Source organism: Dryobates pubescens, chromosome 6, assembly GCF_014839835.1.
Source record: "Dryobates pubescens isolate bDryPub1 chromosome 6, bDryPub1.pri, whole genome shotgun sequence".
NCBI lineage: Eukaryota > Metazoa > Chordata > Aves > Piciformes > Picidae > Dryobates > Dryobates pubescens.
Window position 1 is genome coordinate 13901827 of NC_071617.1, and position 19754 is coordinate 13921580.

At 44.7% G+C, this 19754-nt stretch overlaps 1 protein-coding gene across 1 annotated transcript; it reads right to left on the reverse strand.

Annotated features, from left to right (window-relative positions):
- Nucleotides 1-13685: 13685 nt before the first annotated feature.
- Nucleotides 13686-18978, reverse strand: IL22RA2 (interleukin 22 receptor subunit alpha 2). Its single transcript, XM_009911399.2, has 5 exons — nucleotides 18788-18978; nucleotides 17670-17820; nucleotides 16709-16887; nucleotides 14294-14463; nucleotides 13686-13859 (listed from the first exon to the last, which is right to left on the reverse strand). Exons 1-5 carry the CDS (start codon nucleotides 18882-18884, stop codon nucleotides 13704-13706), a joined length of 753 nt encoding a protein of 250 aa, XP_009909701.1. The 5' UTR covers nucleotides 18885-18978; the 3' UTR covers nucleotides 13686-13703.
- Nucleotides 18979-19754: the final 776 nt, after the last annotated feature.

Below are 19754 nucleotides of genomic sequence, written 5' to 3' on the forward strand. Positions count from 1 at the left end.
TGAGAATGGACATAAAGTTATTTCCAGCTGCAGTGACACTTCCTTCCAGTAAATCACATGGCAAAGTGGGGAATTTGCAGAAGAACCAAAGCTGGAGATTGACTAGTCTGCCAAGACTGCCTCCAGGGATGGTCAAATACCCAGTCAGCTGCTTGGCTGCATTAATTGTGTGCATGTTCACAAAACCCTGTAAAAATCCTTTGGGTATACATTAGATAGAGAATTCTCTTTTAGAAATTGCCTTTTCACATCTACCCCTGCCTTCCTGGTGTTTTAGTATTATTATTGCCTTTATACAGTCCCTTGAGCTATGTTATCCTGGATAACAAATCCATTATCATTGTTTGGTCAAGTATTGGAAGAGGCTGCCAAGGGAAGCGGTGGAGTCACCATTCCTGGAGGTGTTCAAAAGCAGTGTAGACATAACACTTCAGGACATGGTTTGGTGGGCATGGTGGTGTTGGGTTGATGTCTGGGCTTGATGATCTTAGAGGTCTTTTCCAACCTTAATGATTCTATGATTATCAAACAGCAAGAATACTGTCATTTCCCCATTTCTAACAAGTCTCACCTTAAGAAACCTTAAGTTTTTATAAGTATTACTAGCAGTGTAAAACCAAAGTAATTTAGTTAGCAGTGAGCATCATAAAGCATTTGAGTTCCTACCAGTTATCTTCTGTCACTGGAATATGTACACATAGTGTAAGAGATTTCTGCATCTGCTTTGTGGACTGTGAGTGTAGCAGGCAGGAAGTTGAGGACCTAAGTTTGTCAAGAAAAGGTCAGAGTGCAGACTTAGCTATATGGGGAAACTTAACAGGTTCAAAATTCACAGGTCACCAACTGGAATCTCCTCGCATGGACAAGGTATGAGCGTCAAGAAACTAAAGGACGGTCACATTGTCGCTGCCTGAGCTCTGCAGTCAGGCAGGGAGCAGTGATAACCATTGCACTCCCCCTTCCGAGGAGATGCAGAAGTTCAAGGCTTTTTGCTTTCTCAGCTTGCATTGGAGAGATCGTGGGTACTGCATCTAATGGCTGGCTTTGAAATGCTCATAGAATCTTCAAGGTAGTTTCTCTTTTTCAAGCATTCAATTGGTTTGTTTTTCAAGCTTACACATTTATCCACATTGCAAGTCGCAAGATTCTCTTGCGTGGTCTGCTTTAGAACCTTGTCAGGGCGAGTTGACTCCTCTGGAGACACCTAGCCTCCTCCTGTCTGCTTCCTACAGAGGGTTGCCAGTCAGCAAAGAAAAATCTGCTGCACTTTTTCCAGGGTTCCATGGGGGTAGGGAAACAAATAGAATTCTTGAATTGCAACATTCAGCGTTGCAGTTTTCAGCACTGCAGTGTTTAATTCCTAGGCATCGTGCCCAGTGCAGCATGTAATCTCAGGTGAAGTGCCTGACTTTCTGGGAAGGAGACTCACCACTGTTTTTGTCTCTATCTTACTGCCATGCTCCCATGCTGCAATTTTCCCGGGTCTCTCCTCTCTTGTTATAATCTGGCCTGTTGGTACTCCCTGACTGCTGCTCTTTTGCCCTGCCCTTTTTTTCCTGGCATGTTGGAGAACCTGGATGGAGCCTGAAGCTGTCTGTACAGCAAGCTGTTGAAAGGCAAGGCAGCAGTACAGGACCTTCATCTCTCTGCTGCTGTTCCCAGGTCTGTGGATGCTAGAGGCATGCTGCTGCTCCCCCATGGGTGCATCTTTAGCACAGCCTGAGGGCAGCTGCAGCACTGCTGACTGCTACATGGCTCCCTGGGAGGTAAAGATGGGTGTCACCAAAATCAGGTGACTGGAGCTGTGGCCTGTACTAGGTGGGCTGCCTCTGTAGCTGCTGGGCTCTCCTCAGCCAGTCATGCTGTGGTTCAGTGCACTCCTCTGGGATGTGGGCATCAACATATACAGAGCAGGAGGGTGAAATTGTTATCTGCTGAGCACAGAGCCATGTGTTGGCTGCAGTGGTTTTCTCTACTCTATGCAGTAACACAAAATAACAAAATAATTACTAAAACAAGGCAGCACAGGACTATGGAAGCATAGAAGCAGAGGGCTGTGAAACAGCTTTTTTTAAACTTTTTTTTTGTCTCTGGCCAAGGAAACTCTAAGTGTGTTAGGGAAAAGCTTATTTAAACATGTTCACCTTAGGTATACTTTGAGTGCTTTAAAGGGTCATGCTTTTTATTTCTCTTGTGAGTAACCTTCAAGCCATTTTGTATTTGCATATGTATTTATTCTGACAAACTACATTTGTGTCAAGACAGAAAGAATTATGCACGAGGCAGTGGCGGGGATGTGAAACAACTTTATCATGTGCCAGCAGGCAAAGAAAAATGATTCCTTTCACTCTAGGTAATAATACTACATGTGGTTCTTTTCAAAGAAACATTACCTAAGTCAGCAGCACAAGCACTGCTTGCTCATTTCTGTAGACTGTGGGGTTTTCACTGTAGTCCCAGGTCTACTGTAGCTGTGTGCTGCTCTGTGCCTGAGAAGCCAAGTACTGTTGAGGTTACAGAATCACAGAATCACCAAGGTTGGAAGAGACCTCAAATATCATCAAGTCCATCCTGTCACCACAGACCTCATGACTAAACCATGGCACCAACTGCTATGTCTAGTCCCCTCTTGAACACCTCCAGGGATGGCGACTCCACCACCTCCCTGGGCAGCACATTCCAATGGCTTACAACGCTCTCGGTGAAGAATTTTCTCCTCACCTCCAGCCTAAACTTCCCCTGGTGCAGCTTGAGACTGTGTCCTCTTGTTCTGGTGCTGATTACCTGGGCGAAAAGACCAACCCCCTCCTAGCTACAACCTCCCTTCAGGTAGCTGTAGACAGCAATGAGGTCTTCCCTGAGCCTCCTCTTCTCCAGGCTAAACAATCCTGGCTCACTCAGCCTCTCCTCACAAGGCTTGTGCTCAAGGCCTCTCCCCAGCCTCGTTGCCCTTCTCTGGACACGTTCAAGTGTCTCAATGTCCTTCTTAAATTGAGGGGCCCAGAACTGGACACAGTACTCAAGATGTGGCCTAACCAGTGCTGAGTACAGAGGCACAATGACTTCCCTGCTCCTGCTGGCCACACTATTCCTGGTACAAGCCAGGATGCCATTGGCCCTCTTGGCCACCTGGGCACACTGCTGGCTCATGTTCAGCCAGCTGTCAATCAGCACCCCCAGGTCCCTTTCTGTTTTGCAGTGCTCTCTCTTACAGTGAATAACAAAACTGAATTCACTTCATAAAGTTCAGCAAAGTAAAACCTGGTGCTGCTTCATAAAATTCGCTTACTTTATAACAGTGTTGTGGGTAGGAACCTGTTTTAATTACAACAGAAGTTAGAAAGTCTGGATATAGTGGTTGTTCCTTGTCTTATTCCTGTGCACCACTGAAAAGAGCTTGGCCCCCTCCACTTGACACCCACCCCTCAGATATTTACACACATTGCTGAGACCCCCTCTCAGTCTTCTCAAGACTAAGCAGCCCCAGGGATCTCAGTCTCTCTTCATAGGGGAGATGCTCACATCCCCTAAACATCCTCGTGGCTCTATGTATTTTCTCAGGTTCCTCGTCCTTGTACTCAGTTTGGGGCTGAGCACTCCAGAGTTCTTTCTGCATCTCCACCAGAGGGAGGAGAGTAGCAGAACAGGTTTATGATCCCAGAAGTGAGTAAGGCGTTGCATTACTGCTGTCCTGCCACAGAATGTCAGTATAACGCCAGTTATGGTTCATCCAGGCTGCTCTATGTAGAAAATGTGGCCTTGGGATTTGGGATTTTGCTGTTGTTGTTCTCAGCTCTGTTTCTTTCCATCTGTGGAGAAATAGCTATCTGCACTGAGTAGAAATCTACCTCTTCCAAGAAAATAAAAGCAGCTCTGTTTCAGGAACAAAAAAAACCCCAGTAGCTGAATTTGTTTTGCTCAGGGATTTTTCATGATTTTCTTTAGGCAAATAATGGGAGAGCAGACATTCATTACAGCCTCATTTCTGACATTCAGTTTTCCAGGCACGTCTCATGTCAAGCTAATACACTTAGCAAATACAAAGAAATCATACCTGTGATGGTGGTTTGGGTTTTTTTTCCTCCTAATTTTTGAAACTGGGATTTTTCTTTCCCAAGCAATTCTGATTTTTCTATGGCAGTGAACCATTCGCATCTGGTGTTTTTATGCAGACCTTGGCTGAGATGCTGCCTCTAAGCAAGTGAATGCAGATGGTCTATGTCATGGCATGAAGTTATCCGTTGGATTTTGAAACTGGTTCAGATTTTTGGCACAGCTTACAGTAAGTGTAGAGTTTGTCCTTACTTGTGCTCCACAGCCTCTCTGCAACAGCTGCGATACCACACCAGGATTATGGTCATCCACAATGGGTTATGGAAAGTCAGCTGAAGCTTCCCTGCTATTCAATTTGCCCTCCAATGTTTGGCATATTTCCCTACCATATCTAATAACATGACTGACTTGGGAAGTGCCTTGAGATGTCATATTTCTAGCCACAGCTCACCAGGTGCTGGGTTCACCAATGCATAGCTCTTTCCTTTGATCATGTTGATGGCCTAGCTCTAAAACAGTACTTTTCCTACTTCATCTGGAAGTAGGAGGATATTTTTGTTCTAATGGTCAGTCATGGTAAAATGAACAACATAATGTTCCTTCAGGTGGCTGCTGGTAATATGAGTTGGTGCTTTTGGCTGTCTTTAACATGTAGTGGCTATAAATATTAGGGGAGAAAATCACTTTAGATTAGAAAGGCTAACGAGGAACTCTATTGTACCCACCAACATTTTCTCATCTGTTTTCACCCTCAAAATCATGTTTTCTCTTTAGATTTATTAAGGTAACCCTACAAATCATATAGACATGACTTAATGGTCCAGCTTGTATGTGGTAACTGGCCCACTAGTACATTGCAGTAGCAGTTCAGTAACTGGGGTAAAGCTTCAGTCACCCAGGCATAAATGTCTACTGCGTGTTGTGGGATGTGTCCTTGTGACTTCAGCTGCCACCCTGGGAAGGTGGGGTTCTTATGCAGCTCCCTGACTGTCTCTGCCAATCACATGTGAATATTCTGGATTTTCATAGGTATGCTAAATGTTGAGGGACATATGCTGAAGTGAGCCACACTGTGAGTTTATGCTTGTTTCTTGACCAGTTGCAATGCTGGAACAATCCTCACTATCAATACAGACTGGGGGATGAGGTGATAGAAAGCAGCCCTATGGAAAAAGACTTAGAGGTGCTGATGGACAAGAAGCTGAACATGAGCAGTAGGGTGCACTTGCAACCCAAAAGGCCAATCACATCCTGGGCTGCATGAAAAGATGCGTTGCCAGCAGATCCAGAGAGGTGATTCTGTCACTTTGCTCTGGTGAGATCTCACCTGCAGTACTGTGTATAGGTCTGGAGCCCCTGATGGAGAGGGTCCAGAGGAGGGCCATGAAAATGATCAGGGGGTTGGAGCACCTCTGCTACGAGGACAGGCTGAGAGAGCTGGGGTTGCTCAGCCCGGAGAAGAGGAGGTTCTGGGCAGACCTAATAGCAGCCTTCCAGTACCTGAAGGGGGCCTACAAGAAGGATGGAGAGAGACTGTTTGCAAAAACCTGCAGTGATAGGACAAGAGGCAATGGCTTCAAACTAGAGAAGAGCTGATTTAGATTGGGTATTAGGAACAGGTTCTTTACTATGAGGGTAATGGAACACTGGAACAGGTTGCCCAGGGAGGTGATTGAGGCCCCATCACTAGAGATACTCAAAGTGAGGCTCAGTGAGGCTCTGGGAAACCTGATCCAGTTGAGAATGCTCCTGGTGACTGCAGAGGGGGTTGGACTAGATGACATTCAGAGGTCACTTCCAACCCCAACCATTCTATGATTCTCCAAATGATAAATTTATCACTCCAGCTTTTTTTTTTTGGTAATAGTTGTTTGCTCTTTAAGATTTTGATGAAATATCTGAAATGGTCTCTCCAAGCAGCATACAACTGATTACAAAATACAGTCCAAAGAATGGTGGTCAATGGTGCCAAGTCCAGCTGGAGACCTGTAACTAGTGGAATCCCCCAGGGATCAGTGCTAGAACCAGTCCTGTTCAACATCTTCATCAATGACATTGATGAGGGGACAGACAGTGTCTGCTCAGCAGGTTTGCTGATGATACCAAACTGGCTGATAGGCCAAGCTTGGCTGATAGGCCTGAAGGCTGTGTGGCCATTCAGCGAGACCTGGGCAGACTGGAGAGCTGGGCAGAGAGGAATCTAATGAGGTTCAACAAGAATAAGTGCAGAGTCCTGCATCTGGGCAGGAATCATAAACTGCACCAGTACAAGTTAGGAAGTGATCTGCTGGAGAGCAGCCCTGTGGAGAAGGACCTGGGGGTCTTGGTGGACAAGAAGTTATCCATGGGACAGCAATGTGCCCTTGTGGCCAAGAAGGCCAATGGGATCTGTGGTGGGTTGAAGTTTCTCCCCAGCATTAACTTTGCCAGACCAACTCAGCTGGAAGCAAATGAAGCTGTATTTACAAGCAAAAAGTACACTCTATGATGGAATGCAATGAACATGTACAAAATACACAGTATTTACAGTATTATACAGCATTCACAATTAGCAAACAGCATGAAACCACCTCCCGGTCAGAGACCAGGGAAGCTGTTCCACTGCCCCTCCTTCCCCTGTCCCACAAGAGAGAGAGAAGCAGAGAGAAAGCAGTGGGTTAGACTTAACAGCTCAGACAAGGCCAGCGAACAAGCAGGTTAATCTCTCCTGAGTGAAGCAAAACAGCAGAGATCAGAAAAGAAGAGAGAATTGTTTTGGTACAACTCATCTTACACTAGATATTTGTCTAATGAATTAGTTTAGAATAATCTTTTCACAGTATCACAGTATCACCAAGGTTGGAAGAGACCTCGAGGATCATTGACTCCAACCTGTCTCCACAGACCTCATGATTAGACCGTGGCACCAAGTGCCACGTCCAATCTCCTCTCGAACACCTCCAGGGACGGTGACTCCACTACCTCCCTGGGCAGCACATTCCCTTCTTACACCCAATAGTGATTTATTTGTATTTTTCTACTTTTCTGTTCAAAATCTGTAACCACATTTTAAAGGTATAGCCTAAAACCACCACAGAGATCCTGGGGTGCATTAAGAGGAGTGTGTCCAGCAGATTGAGGAAGGTTCTTCTCCCCCTCTGCTCTGCCCTGGTGGTGATTGCCCTGGAATATTGCATCCAGTTTTGGACTCCCCACCTCAAGAGGGACAGGGATCTGCTAGAGAGAGTCCAACAGAGGGCTATGAGGATGATTAAGGGACTGGAGCACTGCCTTATGAAAAGAGGCTGAGTGACCTGGGGCTTTTTAGTCTGGAGAAGAGAAGACTAAGAGGGGATTTAATACATGTTTATAGATATCTGAGGGCTGGGTGTCAAGAGGGAGGGGACAGGCTCTTCTCTGTTGCACCCTGTGACAGGACAAGGGGAAATGGATATAAAGTACAGCACAGGAGGTTCCACCTCAGCATGAGGAGGTTGTGCAGTTTCTCTCTCTGGAGACTTTCAAGACCCATCTGGATGCATTCTTGGTGCGACCTGTGCTAGATTCTATGGTCCTGCTCTGGCAGGGGGTTGGACTTGATGATCTCTGGAGGTCCCTTCAAATCCCTAACATCCTGTGATCCTGTGATATCTTTTTCTTGGCTATGGATGTATATAAAATAACTGCTCCACAGAAATACAGGACCCCTTTTCCAAGGCAGAAACTGTGCAGTGTCTGTGCCAGCAGCTAGCTATACTGTGTTGCTGGCCAAATTGCATTGCTTCTGTTTCATAAGCGTGTTGAAATACACATTTCTGCTCTGATACTGCAGGCCCTTTTCTTCCCAGCCCTTCTCTGTGAGTACTTTGCCTTCTTTCCTTCTATTAGTTGCTCTGTACTATGCGGACTCTTTCTAATTCTTTAGTGCTTAAAATCAGCCTTTTCCAGCAGTTTCTGTCATCTCATTCCACTCAAGATATGATTAGTAACTTCACAGACCCCTTAGCAGTGTGCATGTTTGATTTCACAGAAATTATCCTATTTTTTTCTTATTGCTGATATCTTTTAGGAGCTTTATTCTTCCCAGTAGAAGAATTTATAGTGAGAATTAAGCTCTGAAATAAGAGCTTAGCCCAGTCCTATAACAGTCATCTGCTTGACAGCTGTTAAACAAACTCAGTGTTCCATAACAAGCAACAGTAAAACATATTCATCAAATGAAAGACAAGAGCTTATGGCTGTTTCTTGGAAATCAGTATGATTTTCATGATTTCTTACCCCAAAACAACCCCAAAAAAGGCTTTCAGAATGATGGCAACTGAAATAAATTTAATGATAATCTTCCAATTGCTCTTTTGCAGGTATAGCAATTAACACAATAGCTCTTCATGGTTATCCTGGAGCCTAGTCCTCAGAGCATGATAGCATTGGGCTGCATTTTGTCAGTACTGAGGGTATTAAAGCAACTCAGGATCAGGTCCTCACTGCCTTAGAAGAGAGCACACACACACACACACAAAAGTTGTCAGTGAGTCTTCAGTATTTACCTCACAGATGATGAAGCCTTTTCAGGAATTTCCTTTTTCAACTTTCCTTGTAAGCATCAGGTTCCTATTTCTTCCCATCTCAAGCCAAAATTTGTGCAGCAATGTCTGCTTGACCTGAGACTTCAGTGGACTCAACACATAAGGCTTGTAGTGAATTGATTTCATCCCTCAGAAGAATTTAGCTTTTATGTTGTTGTTTTGTGGGTTTGGGTTTGGTTTGGTTTTGGGTTTTTTTTGGGGGGTGTGTGTGTTTGATTTGGGGTTGTTTTGTTTGTTTTGGAGTTTGGTATTTTTTCCCTCTCCTTGGAAGCACTTTATGAAAGGTCCTCAGGGAGACTGTAACTTTCCTGATGATGAACACTGATATAATTTCTTTCCCTCTGCTCCTCTGTTTTGTGTCCTGCATCCTTTGTGGGAAACTAATTCTCAGGAGTTTGGGGGTTACTTTCTGCTTTGCTTTTTTTCCCATCAGACAGATTTTACAGATTAGTTTCTTTGATCTTTGTAGCAAATATTGAAATCCACAGCAATTCCACAAACCCCCCAAACTATTTGCAATTAATTCCCTGCAGTTTGGAATACCTTGATAATATCTGATACATTGGCAAAAGCCAATGTAATTTCACAACAGCAACCCACCCCTGGGCCACAAGAGTGGTTCTTAGCTAAAATGAAGTCATGCAAGTGAATAAAGGCCAAGTCCACATCTGATGAGAGCAGATATATGGGAGGTATGAACAGGACTGGCCAGATGCTAGAGCATAAGATAAACTCTGAGGATCATGGCATCATATAAAACTGGGCATTTATATGGCACAGCTGGCTATGCATAATCTTCTCCTAATTTATAAGGCTGGAGCATCTGGTCCATTGCTGTTGCTCTTTCAGCTTTTCCAGAGCCCTGTTCTTGAATTTCTCATAGGTGAATACTGCTCTTGGAAGGGGAAGTTAAAACCATTTACAGTGGGAGATAAGCTCTTACTCCATCAACAGATAAGATGATGTACAACCACTGCTTGAAAACAAAGAAGGGTAGGCCCCTGTGGGATGAGCTCCACTTCCTACAAAGATCAGTAACTGCAAACTCTAGAAGGCATAATATCTACTTCTCATTGATGGGACCCTCAGCCACTACAGGGACTTGGCCAGATGAGGCTGTTGTGACAGACCATGCCCGTGACTGCAGACATCCCTCAGTGATGCAGCAGGCACGAGCTTACAGAATAGGTTGCACAAGTCCTGGTTTTGTTACACTGCTTGGTCTTCCCCACCACATGCCATACCCCTAGAAGTTAGCATTTATTTCTGTTTCCTGAAAGAGAAGCTGGCATTTGGCACTTTGTTAGAAAATGCTTGCTCTGTAAGTGACTGGGGGAAAATCCAACCAAAAAACCAGGAAAATGGTGTTTTCAGCTCAGTCTTATGGCAAACTTATGGCCAGAAGGAGTTAACAATGTCAAGTTAACGATGTAAAAGGCGTCCTGCACTGATTGGTGTTCATGGACACTAACAACAGCAGGGCCAGCTGCCAGCACAGGCAGCTCTGGAGGGGCAGACCCATAGCAGGTGGTGTAACAGATGAAGGGCTGCAGGTGGGAAATAGACAAAATATAATTTATTAACATAGAAATCCCTCCACCCATGGAACTTACATACAGATTTATAAAACATTATTTACAGGTTCATTGCTGGGTTGCACAATGTCTCAAGGGTACAGGAACTGATACAAATGGTTGAAGATCAGTGTTTGGAAAATGATGGAACCCAAGAGCAGTATATTGCCCCTACTGACACGACAAGGTATTCCCCAGAGACTCAGGCAGGTGCCAAACATACTCACACCCCTGGTTCCCCTTGTGGGTAGTCCTCCTAGTGTCTGTTTCTCAAGGAATCCTTCTGGACTGCACAGTGTGGTCCACACGTGTGGGGGGAGGAAATCCCAGGAAGAGCCTCCTGTGCTCTCTAGCAAAACAATTTTATATCAGCTCATGGACCAGATGTCCTGTGTCTCAAATGACACAGATCATGTTCCACATGCCCAAAAAAGGGCAAGAAACTGACCAGCATCAGCTTCTGTATTGTGCTGGCCCAGGGCTCTGCCCTGGCATGTGACTTGGGGAAAGGGGCCCAGGTACCAGCTGACACGATCTTGAAAGGGGGGAGCTGCCTTCCTCCTTACCCCTCTTCTCACACTTGCTGATCTTCACCCCCTTCCTGACTCCATGGGGCAGGGGAGGGGTTTTGGATGCATTGCCATATGTGGTCTCCTTGTGTCTATGAGGAGAATGGGTAAAGAGGGCTAGGGCTCACTTTTCCAGGTCTTTCCGAAGTGACTTGGCAATGGAAAAGCCCCAGCTGTAGTTTAGAGACCTCTTTCTCCATTCCATCCTCACTGAGACATAAACAGCAGCACAGCATAAAGGCTGAGGCATAATGAAGTTCTTTTTCAAACCCACAGCTACTTAGCAGCTGTGAGTGCAGATCACTCAGCTGGGCTATGCTACAGCAGATCTCCCTGTAAAACCTCATGCTGCAAGCTCAGTGGAGCATATCCTGGGAATATGCTCACTGCCATGGATTGCAGAGAAGAACGACAGCATCAGTCCTACTACCAAACCCCTCCCAAGTAAAATTACACGTTGCCCAGGTTTGAGCAGAGCTGAAAGTAAACTTGCATTTCAAATGGAAAGAGAAAGTTGTCTTTTGCAGAACATCACGGGGTTGGCAGTAATAAATCCTGGTACCATCAGAACAGAATTACACCATCCCTGCAGCTCTTATGCTGCTTTCTGTAAGCCTGCGTTGTTGCTGTGGAAGTGAAATCTGGTTAGCGAACACAACAGTGCAAGACTTCTTCAGGCCTTCCACTGCTTCCCCCAGTATACATGCTGCACATTTTAAATCATCTTATCAAACTGACAAGGTTTCAGGTGTCCAGTGTCTCCACAGCTCCATAGCGTGACAGCTGTATTTCTATCCAGGCCTGCGCACTTTAGGTATCACAGTATCACAGTATAACCAAGGTTGGAAGAGACCCCAAGGATCATCAAGTCCAACCTGTCCCAACAGACCTCACGACTAGACCATGGCACCAAGTGCCACGTCCAATCTCCCCTTGAACACCTCCAGGGACAGTGACTCCACCACCTCCCTGGGCAGCACATTCCAATGACGAACGACTCGCTCAGTGAAGAACTTTTTCCTCACCTCGAGTCTAAACCTCCCCTGGCACAGCTTGAGACTGTGTCCCCTAGGTACTCCTACAGCTCTGTATGGGATTTACTCTGGTACTCTACAGTCTGTGTTTTAAAGAAAGAGCTCTTTCCCCTCCCCCCCCCCCCATCTTCTGTTGAAACCTGCATTCCAGAAGAAAGAAAATATCTGAAATGGCTATTTTTATAAATAGCATTTTACTTCCAATGTTTCAAATGGAAAAACTTCAGGAACAATTGTAAGGATATTTTCACAGATGCTTTTCACGTGTTTTGCTTGGTTGGTGTTTTGGTTTGCTTTGTTTTGTTTTGTTTTTTTTTAAATTTTATTTAAAAAAATATATTACAAGATTGTTTGCTTTGTAAATGCAAATAGACACCACTATAAATTGTACTATAGGACATACAAAGAATCCTGGGCCTCTGTGTAGCATAAAATGATTACGGTGAGTCAAATCATTTAATGCAGCAAAGGTTTAAAAGGTATCTGAGTGTGTATTCCAGACAGACCACAGGTGTTGGTTACAGTTGGATCTGTGATGGGAGGCATCTTCTGCCATTGTCTCTGTAACTGGAAAGAGAAAAAGAATTGCTGCTGGATGGTATTCAACTTATCTGAAAGTGCAATGCACACCATTTGCCTGCATCCCTCCTGTAACTCTGCAGGTTGTTCAGAAGCCCACTCAAACCTGGGATTCCAGCCTTTTACAATACTGGGAAAGCAAGCAAAAATGCAGGAAAATCACCTGGCTCCCTCCTTAGCCTAAACCCACTGACCAAGTCTGAAGAGAGGCCAACTTTATGCATGATATTATGAAGCAGAAGAATGAAAATCTTTTGTAGTTAGGGTACTAAACTGAGAACAGAAGCACACTGAGAACAGAAGCACAGGTTCAAACTCTGATGCTTTTCCAGTTTTCCTTCATTACCCCCTGAAAGGTCCCAAATCTGAGCTTGCTGAAGCCAATGGCACTGAAGCCAGTTTTGGATTAGGTCTTTATATACTCTTCTGCTTTGGCACCTGCAAGGCAGGATTGATAGCAACTCTCTCTGCTGGGCATATAATATGTGAAGATAGAGCAGTGGCTGAGGTAAGTAAACAAACAGAATTTTAAGACCAGCTGATTGACCTAACTCCTGCGTTTTGGCCCGTGGAAAATCCTGAAATTCCATAACTGATTTATTTTCAATGGTCACCTGAAGAATGCCCATGAAAAGAGGACAGACTCATTTCAGTTAAATACATCAGGTAGATTCCTGAACGGAATTGCAGAGCTTGCAAAAGAACTGCATGTTAATAAAGCTGGAAGTCTCTCATTTTCTTAGTTAATTATTAATGGCAGCAATAAAAAATGATAACTGTACAAAGAAAGGGAAGAAGGGATGTTGCTGTGGATTGTGCCAGCATGCAATTCATTACTTACGTCATTCCTCTAATCTCTTTAACCATATCATTCTTACCTGGTGTAAAACTAGCTGAGATGATGACGTAAGAACTCTGGCTAATAATGTCATACAGGATTGCAGGTTTCATGCTGAGCCTTGAACCCTTTTTTTTTCTTATTTTAGAATAGAATAGAATAAACCAGGTTGGAAGAGACCTTCGAGATCATCGTGTCCAACCTATCATCCAACACCACCCAATCAACTAAACCATGCAACCAAGCATCCTGTCAAGCCTTGCCCTGAACACCCCCAGCGATGGTGACCCCACCACCTCCTCGGGCAGCCCATTCCAATGGGCAATCATTCTCTCTGTGTAAAACTTCCTCCTAACCTCCAGCCTAAACCTCCCCTGATGCAGCCTGAGACTGTGAAGAGTATCTGCCTTTGGTGGCGGGGATAGTTCTTGACTTCCACAGTAATAATCCAGTTTCAGCAGGTGACTTACCTGTTGCAGAGGTTCCAGCCCTCACTCCAGCACGGTGCATTGCCTGCTGCTGTAGGCGCTGCTGCGGTCCAGCATCGGCACATATGTTTTAGCTGTGATGCAGTAGCTGACTCCAGGCCTCAGATCTTCTATTGTAATAACCTTGTTTTTTCCTTCATATACCAGGAGCTTGTGTTGCTTCAGAGTAGAGTAAAAATAGCCAGTCAAGCATGTCACTTTAGCAAGTGTGTCTGACCGTAAGGTTCGATAAGAGCAGAGGATGCAGAGCAGCACATGGACTTGCACAGTGAATAGCATTAATAATTTGTTTATGATTTTAAAAGAAAATCCCCCTCCTGTCCTAGGGTTTTTTTTTTTAATCTAGGTCTTAGAGTATGAAATACTAATAGGGAAACAATAGGAAAGATGGGAAAGAATAAAGAGAGGAATTGCAACTCCATTCAGTCAGATTCAATTCCTCAACAGTAAGTCTCCTTGGTTTTCATGTAATTGAAGAGCCATTGATGCTCTCACAATCTCAGAAGAGTATTTGAGCTGTAAAACAAGAATAGCATGCTGTTCCTTTTCTGGTTTTTCAATGGTAAAGGGTTCCTATTTCAATGTACACTTACCTCATCCAGCAAGTTGTTAATTATGAAGACTTGATATAGCAGATCATAATAGTTTGTCATTGGTATCTTGCTGCCTTTCTTCCTTCTGTAAGGAGAACATGGAGCCTGGAGCTTTACTTTTATGAATTTGTTGCTGTGAACCACAGTTACTGATGGAGGTCCTATGATAGCTAGGGAAAAACCCCAAAGTTATGAACACAGTTATAGATTATTATACTAATAAAGTCTCACAAAATACAATTGGAATCTGTCCAACAATTAAGTGTTCTTGTTAACAACAATATATTGTACTCTATTTGTTGTTAAAGTGTCACTTTGTGCTCCTTGCTTCTTGGTGGTTATTTCCTGGGTATATTTTGGGAGTGACATTTCTTGTGTTTGTAAATCATCTTTGAGACAAACTTTTTGAAATCTCTCAGAGCTAAATGTTGCTGACTGCAGCCTGTTCAAGCAAAATGCTTTGTATTGTTTGCATTGTTTCCCACCCTCCCTGTGTGTGTTAGGAATGCATAGAACAGCTATTTCTCCCCCCCACCAGAGGAGGTTTAGGCTGGATGTTAGGAAGAAGTTCTTCATAGATTGAGTGATTGGCCATTGGAATGGGCTGCCCAGGGAGGTGGTGGAGTCACTGTCACTGGAGGTGTTTAGGAAGAGACTGGATGGGGCACTTGGTGCCATGGTTTAGTTGGTTAGATAGTGTTGGATGATAAGTTGGACTCGATGATCTCAAAGGTCTCTTCCAACCTGGTCAATTCAATTCAATTCAATTCAATTCAATTCAACTCAATTCAATTCTAACTAATGAAGCTACCCCAGACTCACAGCTTTAATTATTCTTCTTGATTTTATTATTCCCCCCCAATTTGCTTGGTTCAACACAGGTAAGAGTCCAGGCTAGTGCCTATGTTCTACCTGTGTGTGCAGCCACAGAGGTGTGTGGAGGCAGAACAGCTGCTGCCCATTACCAGGATAAGACCTTCATTTGGGAAGGAATAATGAACTGCATCAGTACAGGTTAGGAAGTGATCTGCTAGAGAGCAGCCCTGTGGAGAAGGACCTGGAAGTCCTGGTGGACAACAAGGTATCCATGGGTCAGCAGAATGCCCTTGTGGCCAATGGGATCCTGGGGTGCATTAAGAGGAGTGTGTCCAGCAGATTGAGGGAGGTTCTCCTCCCCCTCTGCTCTGCCCTGGAATATTGCATCCAGTTTTGGGCTCTGCAGTTCAGGAGGGACAGGGAACTGCTGTAGAGAGTCCAACGGAGAGCTACCAGGATGGTGAAGGGACTGGAGCATGTGCCCTATGAGGAGAGACTGAGTGCCCTGGGGCATTTTAGTCTGGAGAAGAGAAGACTGAGAGGGGATTTAATAAATGTTATTAAATATCTGAGGGCTGGGTGTCAAGAGGGAGTGGACAGGCTCTTCTCAGTTGCACCCTGTGATAAGACAAGGGGTAATGGACATAAAGTACAGCACAGGAGGTTCCACCTCAACATGAGGAGGAACTTCTTCACTGTGAGGGTCACAGAGCTGCCCAAAGATGTTGTGGAGTCTCCTTCTCTGGAGACTTCCAAGACCCATCTGGATGCATTCCTGTGTGACGTGTGCAGATTCTATGGTTCTGCTATGGCAGGGGAATTGGACTCTATGATCTCTGGAGGTCCTTCCAACCCCTAACATCCTGTGATCCTGTAAATACATCTCTGCAGGAGGAGGTGGCACAGGGCAAGATGGACTGTTGCTGCTGCAAGGTACTGCTTTATGTCAAAATTGTGGTTTCATCTGTACAAGAAGCTCAAGGCAGTTTGCATTTCAGGGCTGTGAAGCTGACATTCACAGTTCAGTATTGCATTCACCAGAGAGAAAGCTGGTTGATTCACAGAGAACTTACTGGTGGGTACACTGGTACTGCTCTGTGTTTTGACAGTCCTCCAGTTTCCAACATGCTGTGGCACTGTATTGACTATACAAACTAAAAGCTCTGTGTGTGTCTTTTCTAAATACACTGCTGACAGGAAAACACATAGATGTGAGAAGGCTGGTGGCCACACAGCTCTCAGCTTTCTTCTCCCTTTCCCCCCAAAGCACTGACTCCAATCCTTCCAGCATCTCTGAAAGCAGCTGAAAAATATTTGTGTAGTTCCATGTCTTTAGGAAGAGACTCAATTAAAGGCAGTTAGGCACTCAGCCTGATTATCAATAAGGGCTGTTTATCTGTAACTGGTTGGCTTTCAAGCGTGGGGAAAATTACTTCATCACAACACTTCACCTGAGAGCTACTGACCCACAGTTTGTTTTGGTAGAGATCTGTGGCTAGGAAAGAATTACTGATGTTTGCAAATTGTAAGCAAAAATGATGTGTCCATGCCACAGACAATCTAATTCCTTTCTCAGGGAGACCCATATGTTGCACTTACTTTCTCGCCAGGGAGTGAATCTGCAGCTGAGACTCCAGTCAGAATAGATGCCGGCTGACGCGGCTTTCACTCTGCCGTAGTAAGGCTCTTGGATGTTGGAGGTCTCATTTGTTAGGTCACAGACATGGCTTTGAATCCCCCAGCAGTCGTCTTTGTTTTGCCATGTGCTCTGCCCATACCTGTGAAGAAAGGAAGAAGATTTAGGTCCATAAAGGTTTTTAACTTGATGGTATTGACAACTGTTCTGCCATGGAACTTAACTCCCTTCGGTTTAATGGCAGGGAATGTTGATTTCATGGGTGTTTGGGAGCTACAGGTTTCTGTCTTTTCTGAAAGAAATCTATAGCAGAGATGTGTGGGTCACCAGCCCTGTAGGAAGCCACTGCATAGTTGCCTGTCAGGAGAGGCAGGCAAGCTTTGGCTTAGCCAGTGTGTTCAGTGATGGGCAGAATGCTGGTTTCCAGCAGCTAATTTCTCAAAGGCAATAGTCATTTCTTGTGTGCACTGGATGTGCCAGGGATGGAAGCTTCTCTGAGGAGCAGTTCCTAGCCTGCCTCAGGTTTGCCATGCAAGGCACCCTGAGGCACTCCTGTGGGCAATGTGGGCCACTGAGATACCTTAAATGTCTGATTGCAGAAGTACCTGAAACTATCCAGCCTTGCTTCAGCAGGTGGTTGGCCTCAGTGGCCTCCAGAGATCCCTTGCAAACTACAATTTTTTCCTGCAACTCTGTGGCGCAAAGGAGATGCAGAATGTATTGCTTGGGGTTCCTGGTCCCTTCCTGCCTTGGGCTGTTCAGCTTATGCAACTACAGCAACAACCAAGAGCTGGCAGTTGAGTAGGATGTGACTGTTCCCAAAGAACAGGAAGACTGTCCTGCCTTGCCTGAGAAATCCCTTTGATGTGCCAAGCAGGGATGGGCCCCAGCCCACTAGGAGGCTGGAGTTCCCCTGGTACTTACACTTTATACTGCACAAAGTAGACTGTGTCTCTTGCCTCCCTGGCCCTCCCAGGCTGCCAATGCAAAGTGTTGTTGAAGTTTAATGAATGAAACTCCACCTTCTGTGGCTTGATCCAGTATTGCAAGTCTTGGTTTTCCAAACCTAAAATTGCTGTAAATAATAACAATAACAAACCCAACCAACCAACCAAGATAACATCATGTATTTGTCACAGACATGCTCCTCCATATTGAAATTGGGGGATATTGCTACAGCTTACTTGGTTTCAAGACTAGCAGACTGAAAAGAAATTAAATCTGACTCTCATGTTCAAAACTTTACGTATCCCAGCAATCTGATCTAGCAGTTACAGAACAAACACATTCAATATTATGAAATAAGCTCTTTTGTGTGGTTTTGTTGTGTGTTTTGATGACAGGGTTTTGTTGTTTTGTTTTGTTTTGTTTTCCATTTTTCCTTAGTCAGTTTATTGCTCTGAAAGATGCCTGGTGGACATCCCAGGAAACAAGCCCTTCAGATCAATTCACAGAACCTGCACTGAGCAGCCCCATCAACAGTTAATGTCAAGTACTCTGTCCTCTACATCTCAACTTTAACCTACAGGGGTTATAGCTCTTTTAACTGTTGCCACAGCTGTGTTTATCAGCTTTTGCCTGATAAAAAAAAAATAACCTGAGAGATTCACTGTTTGTCTAGTCTATACTCCTGGAAAAGGAGCCTTACAGTTTTTGAGATAATTTGTTTTCAGACTGTGACAGTTACTGATAGCAGACTTAGTTAACAACCTGTCTGAAGCATCCAAATGCTAACATTTTTCTGGGCTTCATGAGACCCAGACAACTGCAGCTTTATCCTTGGCACAGCACAGAATCAGGTAAGACTTGTACTAGTTGAACTGACACTTGGTAGTACAGCCATGAATAAATTTAATGGGCAACATGCTTGTTTTATCTGCATTTCAGAACCTTGAGAGACAAAGTAACAGACTCATTTGGAAGTGACTGGACTTCTGAAATCTACCAAAAGACCTTAACAATTTTTGTCTGATCCAGAGACTCAATAACACACCCAGTGCCCCCCTCCCCACACAGGAAAAAAGCAGAAAGCTGTCACTTACTAGCTGTCTCATCCTGAAGCAGGTGCATCAGCAAGCAGAGGGAGGAAAGCGTGATCCCCCTCATGCTTAGGAGAGCAGCTCCATGACTGAAGAGCATGTCTCTTCCTCTTGGGCATGTCTAATGAGGAAGTAATTGTCCAGAATTTCCCTATTTTCAGAGGTTTGCAAAATACCCCTTTTGGCTTTGGCTTAATTTATCTGAAAGAAACATATGAGTTGTTCCAAATTAAACACAAGCAGTTGTTCTTATTTGGCAGCTGTGGTCGCTCTGAAGTTTGGAACTAATTACAAAGCAAACCAGCATGAAAAGGTCCTCTTTTAAAGGCACTAATTCCCAAATGACATCTGGAAACATTGCTTTATCCCATAAACTTCTCATGCAAACTTACTTCCCATACTAAGATTCATTTTAAAATATATTTGTTTGGTTGTTGCTTGTTGTTTGGGTTTTTTTTCAGCTCCCTAGACACTCAGAGTTGAAGAACACAATTTTTGCTACAAGAAAGTAAAAGACCTACCCATGAGAAGGCATCTGAGTTGGTGGCCTGTATTCAGGTTGTGTGTGAGGCATTCCCAGGTGCGCTTGCAGAAGGATGTCATCAAGGAATACGCTGTCAGAGGAACAAGTGGCAGTGAAATTGCTGTCAGCCACGCTGTTGGGCAGGGCATCCATACCATGTGCTCAATGGATTGGTGCCAGGAAGGTGGGGCAGCCAGCCTGGAATGCATAGGCAGGCCCAGCCCATCAGGCCAAAGTTGCCTCTGCACGGACTTTGTTAGCAATCCTGTTCTATGCCCTGACTGATGGGTGCGTGTCACAATGCTGTCTGCACAAATGCTGCTGTTGAATGCTGCTTTTCCTACATGCAGATCCCTGTGAGCCTGGGTGCCCTGTGGTGAAATGTGGTGACCCTGCACCATGTTTGTAAATGCTTTGGTGCCATGTGTGCACCTGCCTTGTGGCAGG